This window comes from Macadamia integrifolia, chromosome 5 (genome assembly GCF_013358625.1).
Source record: "Macadamia integrifolia cultivar HAES 741 chromosome 5, SCU_Mint_v3, whole genome shotgun sequence".
Taxonomy (NCBI): Eukaryota; Viridiplantae; Streptophyta; class Magnoliopsida; order Proteales; family Proteaceae; genus Macadamia; species Macadamia integrifolia.
In genome coordinates this window covers 33,129,924-33,140,892 of record NC_056561.1, presented here as the reverse complement: position 1 = coordinate 33,140,892, position 10,969 = coordinate 33,129,924, and the positions used below count along the sequence as shown (strand labels likewise).

Sequence of the window (10,969 nt, the reverse complement as noted above, 5' to 3'; positions counted from 1 at the left end):
GGGGGGGGGGGGAGATGATATCAAACGGGATGCCCAGGAAGCAACAATGAGCCTGGTCCTTGGGGTGGATTTGAGTTTGGAGCTAACATCAAAGTACATGGCCTTCCAAATCTGATCCAAAGAGCGGGATTTTGGGATTTGGGAGACCATCTACGAATCCACCTAGATATGGTTGATGGTCGTGCAAAAAGCTAACTTACCACAGTGTCACAAATGGAGGGCCCCCAAAAGTCATATCTATCCAGATCCATTCCCTTTCAAAGGTTTTAAAGGGGAGATAACACCTACTAGACGACCATCAGCTACGAAGAAGTCTCTTCCAGACCGAGGATGTAAAAGAGCAGGAGAAGAAGATGTGGTTTATGTCCTCCAAGCTAGTCTAGCAAAGATAGCAAGAATGGAGGACATGGATGTGACGGTGAATGAGGAAGGACTGCGTAGGAAGGCAATTGGAGAGGGTGCGCCAAATTGTGAAGCTGTGACGAGGGATGTGACCTTTAAACCAGATGATGTTGCGCCAGGGGGTATCTGGACCTGTGGATTTGATGAAGCTCCTAGGCAGAAGCTGAAGAAAAGTTCCCAGAGGAGGAAGGGAGCCAAATGCATTTATCTTCTCTTCCCCAGTGACTAGGGGAAAGGAGAGGAAGAGAAGCTCTAAGATTGGCAAGAGGAGGGTGGAAAAGGGAGGAGACCAGCCATTGGTGGAGATGATGGAGGCAACGTGGGAATTTCTATTTATCCTCGAAGAGTAGATGACTTTGGGGGTGACCAAGGAAAGGAGGATCCCCAAAGGATGCCAGGGGTCCAGCTAGAGGGAAGTCGACTGTCCATTGCCTGTGGAATAGGAGATGGCATTTAGAGCGGTGGGCCGGAGATAGAGGATTTTCCTCCAGATCTAGGAGGCATCAGAGGGTAAGGGGCCAGACAAAAGAGAATTGTGCTTAAGAGGGGAGGAGAAGACCCAGTCAACCCAAATGCTTTTATAGCTTGCAAGCAATTTTCGAGATGAACTTAAGAATACCCACTGAATTGGCCTCTTTGCTCCTTCTCAGCCAAAGGCCTATGGTCCAACATTATGGCTTGACACTTCAGGGCAAGACTATTTAAGCATGATTACACATATTCAAATCATTAGATTAAGAAAAAAAGAACAAAAAATGGTAGTTTGGCTTTGGACCTTAGGTTGCTACTGGGGAGAAGGTGCGCTTCAAATTATCCCATACTCCCTTGGCAGTGGGATGAAAGATAACATTAGCTATAATAGCCTGATCCTTGCTGTTCCATAACCATATAAGGAGGGTATCATCCTCACGCATCCACTCCTCATAGGCTTTTATGTCAGTAGATTCGTCGGAATCAGAAAATGGGGGATCAGATTAGAGATACTTCAGCTTCCCTTTGCATTAATATAAACCTTGATTGCCTGAGCTAATAACTCATAATTTCTAACTCCATTAGGCTTTATGGTGGTGATATGGACATATTGACATTTTGCCCGTAGGAGGCTTAGGATCAGCCGTAATGTAAAATGAGCAACCTTAGTATCGATTCTGAAGGTAAGAAACCAGAAGAATAGAGAATATAATGATCAATCACGGGAAGTGACTGATTGACACCAATTCGAGGTCAAACCGTCAAAGGAAATGTTAAATGTGAGGAATAAGACCCCACAAATTCAGGGGAAACCACTGACTCCTTAGAAATACAGGGTACCTCCAGTGAAATAGGGGCAGCAAACACACAGAGCTAAATGAGGCTCAAACTAGCAGCAAATTGGGATCAAAGGATCCTCTATGAAGGGGAAATTAAACCCCAAAAGGTGAAGTCAAAATTCTGGACTGGTAAAATGTAAATAGAAATTCAATATTGCTGAAAAACTACCCTAAAACAGGTTATCACATGGAGATTAAAGAGCAGCAGAAATATATGATCAGCAAGGCTGATCAGTTTGAAACTGGTATCAAGTTCCTTTCCAGTATAGATGAACAAAACCTGATAATTTGAACACACTCCGATGGGTGGATAAAAATAATTAGGATCTGGATATCCCCTTCAACTGAATTCCAGATCGCTACAGAAAACTGAATATATGATGTCTCTTTCCATGCAAACTGATAAGAAGATAGTAGAGGCCCTACTTATTCATTGTATCATCACTAAGTATGGCCAACAGTAGTAATGAGCAGCATAGGTTGCTGCAACCTTCAACCGAAACTCTTGTTAGATCTTCAAAACAGGATTCTAGAGATAATCCCAGGTTATCAAGATGCTCTGATACCAATAATGGTACCAGCACCTTGGAGAACCAGAGAAAAAGAAGAGAGAGAAATGATTGAAAGAAGAAGAAGATGACGAGAATTGACGGAGCGGAGGAGCTGGACGATGGAAGTTAGTATCATCGATCAGCCATGGTATATTTATATAAAATTTGATTAGACTTACAATAGGAAAACCCTCTAACTAAGACTAATCAAAACAGGAATCTAGGAGTAATATCCTATTACAATCAATTAAGTAAACTAGAAGAAGTCGACAACTACTAACTCAAGCTGACAACCCTATGGTATGGAGGTCTCTAACTGAGTTACATTCTCTAACAGGCCCAACTCATACATAACCCAACCTAAAGCTGATTTCTAATTAAAAAAAGCCCATTTAGGTGATTTAAACGCATCAGCATTGGTCTATTCAGAACATAGCCCTTAGTGATTTGGTGGCCTACAAAGACATTCATGAAAGAGTTTTCTTTTTTGTACTTAGGTCTTCGTTGCTGTGTGCTTCTAACAAATGCTATCACATTTATTCACATGGTTAAAGATCTTAACCTCTATTTCAATTTTGGAATTTTTTTTTTTGGGGGGGGGGGGGTGTGGTTTTTGGCAATGCTATAATAAGTCAGGTGAGGAGTCTCAAAACTGCACTTAGAAGATATTTCATATCATTAACTCAACTCAACTGAAGTAGGTATTTTCCCAATTTAATTAGGGCGGCTACATGAAATCTGTTCTGCCATTCAACTCTGTTTAAGGCCATGTTAGTTGTCATATCTCATATCATTAATTAAATTAAATCATTAGCAATCAATATGGCCATCTCATTGTTTTTGTTCAAGATTTGCTAATTCCCTCATCAATGATTTAATAAAACAAAAGGGGAGGAGGGATGATGTATGATGCGGAAAGCTTGATATGTTTGATATTTTGTGAGTTATCTGTTGCTTGTTTCTTAAGTATGATGCATTTATTTTAAAAATCTTTCAGGGGAATTCTATATCAACCACAAAGTACAACATCCTTACCTTTTTACCAAAAGGGTTGTTTGAACAGGTAACATACTGTGAGCCTATGGGTTAAAGGTGGTTTGTTTTTAGGTTATGAATGTCAACTGGATCCTTATTTATCTTATACTCCTTTATGTACTGCGTTGTTCTCATTTCACTTATTACATTCTCCTAAAGTGTTTACTCTCTGTTCATGTTGACAGTTCAGGCGGGTAGCAAATTTATACTTTCTAATGATCTCTATCTTATCTACAACACCGATGAGGTAACTTGTTGGGGTTGATCTAGTTTCTTTTGGAGATTCTTGTTTGGAATTATTCATTCATTGAAACATTCTTTATTTTAGGTTTGTGTTTGATTGGGAATTTTATTTGCATAACCATTTCTGTGTCGCAACAATGAAAATACATTGACTGTTATCTTAGAATGTTTCTCCTGGACCAGAACCTAAATTATTTGGAGATGTATGGATCTTGCATAGCAGATTTTATCTATCATATTTGAATTATATCTTTTCCATGTAGCATTTACTTTGGTTTAGTGGCTCATTGTGGTGTTACTTGTTGGATGACACACAGAAGTTTCTGTTTTCATATTTAACCTTTTTATTTTTTGATTGATAGATTGATTTAACTTTTTTATTTTTTGATCGATAGATTTAACCTTTTAATTATGGACAGAGTGATTTGTAAGAATTTTTTTTTTTTCTTTTATCTTGTATGTGGTTATGAAGAATTGCTCCTTTTGTGCAGTCCTGTAAATCCTATAACAAATGTGGTGCCATTGAGTCTCGTGCTTTTTGTCTCCCTTGTAAAGGAGGCTTTTGAGGACTGGGTAAGTAATATACGGTACTACAGTTTCTGATATATGTTTTTGTTGAAATCTTTATGGACATTAGTGTTTTTCTTTTAGGAAAAAGGTTTCCAGCACATACAAGGCTGGAAACTATACCGTTCAAACAGCCATAATTGCTATGTGGAAGTGGCTGTTGGTTATTTGGATAGATGGGGAATTCCCTGGGTAGTCCATGACTTCATGTGTCAAATTTGGTGGCCTATCTCAGACATACAACTCATTGCATATGGGGCTTTTCACGTTATTTGCCACTGACCATGTTCTTCCAACAGTTCATTTGAGATTTTTGGGGAAGGATCATACTGATATGTAGAGAAGTAAGATTATTCTGAAAATTAAACCATGACTACTGATGATTGTTCAACTTCCCCAATATTTGAGCCCTTACCGAATTGCCACATTGCAGTGTTCCCTGAAACTGGAATCCTTCCTTTTTAATTGAGAGAGAATCTTTTTTTTCCCAGAAGTTTTAGAGCCACAGGGTTTTCATCTTTGTTGCCTCTTTTGGATATTTCATGTATTGGAGCAAAACAATTTTTTGAAGTTAATTGTTTCTTTTCCTTATACTGTAAAACAGAAACGTTTACATAATGATAAAGTGATCAATAGTACCCTCATAGATGTTTTGCAAGGCCACAGATGGGAAAGGATTCCCTGGAAGAAGCTGCAGGTTGGGGACATTGTTAGAGTAAGTTGTCTAACTTTTTCTTGATCCCCACCCCTTTTTTACATAATTTGATGACATATGACGTGGAGTACCATGATTTTTCCTTTGGGGATGAGAAGATTCCATAATTTCTTGAAGAAGTCTTTATCTTTGGTCATGAATCAAGTAGTTATCAAATTATGTGTAGACCACTGCACATTATTTTTCTTAGTCAAAGTCTTTATTTATAAGGAAAAAGAAATAGATTAGAGGTAAGGGCTAGAAATTCTTTGAAAAGATCGATCTTGCGTGAGAAACTTCATTCCAGTCTCTTCTGATATCATGTAGTGAAGAACCATGAAAACTTCACAGATAGAACTTTTTCATGTAGTGGTGCACAAAGTGTCGGGATTGCCTGTGATTGAAAATATATAATAACTGCACTAAGGTACTTATTCATTGATATGGTTTCCTGTCACAAACTGCTATGTACTAATATTTCTTGATCATAACTAATCCTCAAGCTTATTATATGAATCTGATTTTTGCATTGGTTGCAGGTTAACCAGGATGGGTTCTTTCCTGCTGATATTCTGTTCCTTGCTAGTTCAAATCCAGATGGTGTTTGTTACATTGAGGTTCTTTGTCATTACCTTTTACTGCTTGAGCTTCGTTGGATTTCTGTATCTTACCTTTTCCAAAGAAAATCTGATGATATTTGGTTTCTGCTATTTCGGTTTTGATTCTCTCCTTCTGCTTGTGTGTGGCCATGGTTCTTATTTTTTTCGCTTTCAGACTGCAAATCTTGACGGTGAGACAAATTTGAAGATCCGAAAAGCACTGGAAAAGACCTGGGATTACTTTACTCCTGAGAAAGCTTCTGAGTTTAAAGGTTTAATCTTCTCTAATTAATCGCTGTGTTGTACTAAATTTTCTTGGACCAGAATTTCAGAAAGAATACTCTCTTACAAATTACAATGGTCTCTCAAATTGACAAAAACCCAAATTTACTTGAGTGGAAAGATTGGGATTACTAGAAATAGTAATACCAATCTAATTACTAAAAAAAATGTTGGTTAACTTCTTCATAAATTTCAGAAAGGGAAAAGGGTAGTTTTGAAATTTATTAGGTTGACCAACTCCCAAAATAGCTGCAATCCCACATGTAACTCCAGTAATACAAAAAAACAACAGCTCAGCCTTATCCCAACTAAATGGGCTTTCTAACATGGATAATCCATCAGAGTATCACCTGGAATCCACAGGTTAGGTATTGAATCCACAGCAGCTAATCATTCTTGAAACCACAAAAGTGTGGTCTGAAATCCATAGAACCAGATCTCAATCCACAGTACTTGAAGAAAACTTTAATCATATAACTCATAAATTCTTGTCTGAGACCATAGGCCACTGCAACTCTAGAATTAATAAACTAACTCTCTAACATTCCTAAACTGACTTGGAATTCAAACTACTACCTGGAATAGTCAAACAGACTAGTACTTGATAGTCCCACTCAAACTATGACTCTAAAAAACAGAACATAGACTTAAAGGCAATATGGACTCAAATTCCTAAAAATTACTTGACTTAATAAAAAAAAACATAATCAAAATAGGACTAGACTTATAAAATTCAAATTCAACCTGAACTAGGACAAACGAATATGGTCAAAACAGGAAAAGAAACTTGAAACAAAACTCCAAAACAGACTAGGAATACAATTCCCAGAGACAGTAGGATTCCTAGAAAGAGTAGGATCCTCAAAGAGAATAGTAATAGGATTCCTAGAGAGACTAGGATTCTGTTCTTTACTTCTTCATTCTCTGATACTGTAGCTTGTACTTGGCTGCTGCATCAAGCCCTCCTCACATGTCAAGTTTGAGCCCAAACTGAAATTTCCATGTGGAAAAATGTAGAACTGAAAAATTCTGGAATACCAAGAGGGTGTAACGGATTGCAAAGGGGATGCATAGATATATGAGAGGGTATGCCATTACATGGATGGATAAATAATTGATTTTGGAGCTAAAATTCGACATTTGCCCAACCCTGACAATTCCCTAGACATCCAACAGTCAGAATTGCCAAATCATGCTTCCACATAGCACAAATAAGTGTTCCAAACTGGAAAGAATCATAATTGACCCCAACCAGGAATCTTTATGCCATGTCTTTTTTGTTAATAGTCACCCTTTTTTAATATTTAACCTTTGCTTACTAAAGTCTACGACTACATCACCTATCACGTGGCAGTACAAGGGTTAGTCTGCATGTTTGATGACCTTGCAAACCACTGACTGGTAAAATTTTGTCCACAAATGGGTCTAGAAGTGGATGAAAATGATTCCAGTTTATATATTTATAGTCATTTCCCCTCAACATTAATTTTGTGAGTTTATAAGATTTCGGTCCACTGACTAATTTTGGGTCAAATTTGAGCAATGAGATCCCTGCAGGTCATCACTTACAAGGAACCACCCATGTACCATCATGTATAGCAGGTGGTGAAGCATTCACTACCAAGCGTGGTGAAGTGCAGAAGGGCAAGATAATGCAATTTTCTGGTTTAGTATTGAGATGAGAGCATCCAGCAGAATTACAAATGATTTCCTAGGGTTTGCAATTTTCTGTCAATATCATTTGAGTTACTGGTAATATTGCCAAAAATATTCCAAACCCTATTAAATAATTTTTTACTAGTAACTCTGCCAGTGTTTGCTGCCAGTCCCAAGCCCAGTGAAAGAAGGGTAGGTGCTACAGCCCTAGCCAAACCCTTTTACATGGATTCTACAACCTCAAATATAAACATTATTCTAGGGCATTCCTCGCTAGAATAAGCAACACACTACATTATGACCTGGTGTGCTTCCTTTAGAATTTTCTCCTTCAGATGCAGTTCATTTGGAACATAGACATAGTTATCAAGGAGACAAGGTGACCAAGGCGATGGAGGATGGTCAAAAAGCAAGGCAGCACCAACAAGGCGTCAATGCGTCACCTAGGCGAGCAAGGCACCAGTCCAGGTTTAGTCGCCTTGTCGCATAGGCGACACCTAGATAACTTTGAACGCAGATACGAGTCCCAAACCGAAGCATACTATCAACACTGATATGGAAATCTTTCTTTTGCTTTCTTGCACTTCTTTCCTAATCTTCACCATAAACTGATCATTTGACTTGATCTCATCGATCAAGGGTGGTTGAACTGTAAAGTTTGCTAGCACAGCAGTAGTGCTACCAGTAACCACTTCTACATTCATCTTTCTCAAGTCTTCAAGAATGTGGCGCTGGTTGGTCCTGCGAAGATATGGCCACTACATTGGCTTTGCCTAGATGGTAGTGTATGTCACAGTTATTGTCCTTGATCAACTCTAACCATCTATGCTGCCTCATGTTCAACTCCTTTTGGGTGAAGAAATAGTTAAGACTCTTGTGATTAGTGTATATCTCATACTTTTCACTGTATAGGTAGTGTCTCCATATCTTCAATGCAAACACCACCACTGCCAATTTTAGATCATGGGTAGGATAGTTCTGCCTGTAGTTCTTCAACTGTCTTGAAGCATAGGCTATCACTTTACCATGCTGCATTAGAACACAGCCGAGTCCTTTACGAAAGCATCACTACAGATGACAAAACCTCCTGAACCAGTTGGAATCATCAACACTAGAGTGGACACAAGCCTCTGCTTCAACTCCTGGAAGCTCTATTCACGTTCATTTGTCCAAACCTAGAAGACAGAACCATGATTTAAAGTATCTCCGATACCGATGCAATACTTTCTAATACATATCTTAATTTTAGCTGACCGATACGGTGACTGATACCGATCCTTTAATCCTTGATCTTTAGCATATCTTAGCGTATCTCCGATATGATACGATACCCTCTGATACGTATCTTAAATTTAGCCGACCGATATGGCAACCGATACCGATACTTTAATCCTTAGACGGAACCCTATTTATTTCCGATCCAGTGGTAAATAGTGGCCAAGCCTAGGGAAGATGGAACTCCAAAGACTGAAAACTGGGCGCTCGAACATTCATTCGGTTTCTAGGAATACCAAATCTATGGTGTTTGAGCAAGTTTTGCTGTGAAATGGTTTAGTACATGGTAATAGGTAAACTGACATCCAATGATATGCTCAGCTGGAGGTGCAGTGAGAAGCCCAATAGCCTGCTTTTCTGCCTTAATGGGTGGCTTTTTAAATTTTAGGAGTCATTTGGATGTAACTTTTCTCCAGCTCGTCCATGCATATTGGACAATTGGACTGGACCAGCAGGTCTTAATGACAAGTCTAAAAATTCCCATTTTTAGAGAAGCACTTTTTATTTTCATTGCAGTCTTGAATTGGATCCAGTTCAAACACCTTATTTCTTCCCTTATTGAAGCCAAATTCGAACTATTCCATAAAATTTTTCATCTATGCTATGTTTGTTTTGGAAGAAATGGATAAAAAAGATAAAAGGAGTAGGTTCCCTCCGATGCCCATGTGCAGTTTTGGGCGTTGGGGGAGGGGGCGGACTATGGGAAAGTGGGTAACTCATCAAATAGGGAGGATATTTAGGACATTTACTGGGTTTGCTATAGTAATCTGGGTGGGGGTGTCCAGCTTTGGTTTTGTGCTGGCGTCATGAGGATCTTCCCCCAAAAAATAAATATGATTATTCTCCTTTTCTTGTTGTTTGTTTGTCAATGGGAAGGAAAAGAAAAACAAGGAACATTTTCTTTCAAATTTGAAATTGCATTGGGAACGGTGAAATTTTCTTTCCTTTTATTTCCAAAATGGCAAAATTTAGCAATAAAATTTCACTTTTTGAGTTTTATTTTATCGATACTTTTTCCTTCTCTTTTCTTCTCTATTCATTTCTTGCCTAAGAAGCATGGCCATAGATAAAATAAATATGAAATCTGTTTCAGGTTTCAAAGCTCATACGGGCTATCTTAGACAGCAGATTCAGGCTGTACACTGATAATATTTTGTATATTTTGAGATGTATAATGCATTCATGTGACAGTTTACTTGATGCAAGTAGTGATGTTTGGGCAGAATCTATGACCATTCATTTTTCCTTGTGAGTTGTGGAGTAGTTAATGACTTGCCATTGCCTGGGCAAACAAAGTTGATTCTATCCATGAAATTAAGTATATATGTAAAATTCAGTAAACATACATGAAAGTACCAAAGTTGAATGAATCATGTAATAAAGCAGTGAAGCACTTTGAAACAACTTTCTTTAATCCCCTGAGATTACCCCCTTCTCCATGAACAGGCATGTTAAAGAAAAGTTAAACAGAGGCCAAAAAACAAAGAGTGACATGTTATATAAGAATAAATGGAGCATAATATCAAGTTAGCACCTGAATCTAGCGCATATGCAGGATATCCAACTTGGTTGACTAATGACTTGCTATTAGCTGATTGACCTAGAAACTAATTTGTCATTGCTTGGTCAATGTTATAATTGCACTGCATGCAAGGTGTTATACAAAAGAATCTTCTGCTGAAATTTGAAGATGATGTTTATCTGGGATGGTTTCATGAGTATGCCCTTGTTGCATTGATCTTCATCTTCATCTTCATCTTCATCTTCTTCTTCTTCTTTTTATTTTTTATTTTTATTTTGATCTTCATCTTATTAATCTGATTCTTACAAATTCATCCTTTTTTTTATTTTTGGCCCTTGAGTTTTTCTCATAGTGATTATTTTCTTGAATGCAGGGGAAGTACAATGTGAACAACCAAATAACTCGTTGTACACTTTCACCGGCAATCTTATTATCCAAAAGCAAACATTGCCTCTTTCTCCAAATCAATTATTGTTGCGAGTATGGTTTAAATGTTTAGTTTCTGTTTTTCTCTTGTTATTGATGAGGCTCAAACAACTGCATGCATGCCTGTCCTAACAAAAAGTGTCTAATGCCATTTATGCTTCTCTTGGCCCTTGGATGTTCTGTTGAAAATATGTGAATCAGTCCTTATATCTTGCCACTGCTAAGGGCTCGCCTGGTATGACTTATCTGATGTGATTCTAAAGGGTATTTCCAATTTATTCTTATAAGGATTGCATTTGGTAAAAACTTGATCCATCAAAGTGATTCTTCGATTTTTTTATTTTATTTTATTTTATTTTTTTGCTTTTTCGAGTTTTCTTTTAGTTGGGAGTGGCCGGGGGGGGGGG

At 38.0% G+C, this 10,969-nt stretch overlaps 1 protein-coding gene across 2 annotated transcripts in view; it reads left to right on the top strand.

Moving 5' to 3' along the window:
* LOC122079248 (phospholipid-transporting ATPase 3-like) overlaps positions 1-10,969 on the top strand; it is a 30,605-nt gene that overhangs the window by 3,087 nt on the left and 16,549 nt on the right. The window contains exons 3-9 of one of the 2 annotated variants that reach the window (XM_042645539.1): positions 3,261-3,326; positions 3,484-3,545; positions 4,033-4,114; positions 4,713-4,823; positions 5,342-5,419; positions 5,577-5,673; positions 10,510-10,616. In XM_042645539.1, the coding sequence (XP_042501473.1) occupies positions 3,261-3,326; positions 3,484-3,545; positions 4,033-4,114; positions 4,713-4,823; positions 5,342-5,419; positions 5,577-5,673; positions 10,510-10,616 (603 nt within the window). The remainder of the gene's footprint in view (positions 1-3,260; positions 3,327-3,483; positions 3,546-4,032; positions 4,115-4,712; positions 4,824-5,341; positions 5,420-5,576; positions 5,674-10,509; positions 10,617-10,969) is intronic. The other variant, XM_042645540.1, reaches the window with a different exon arrangement.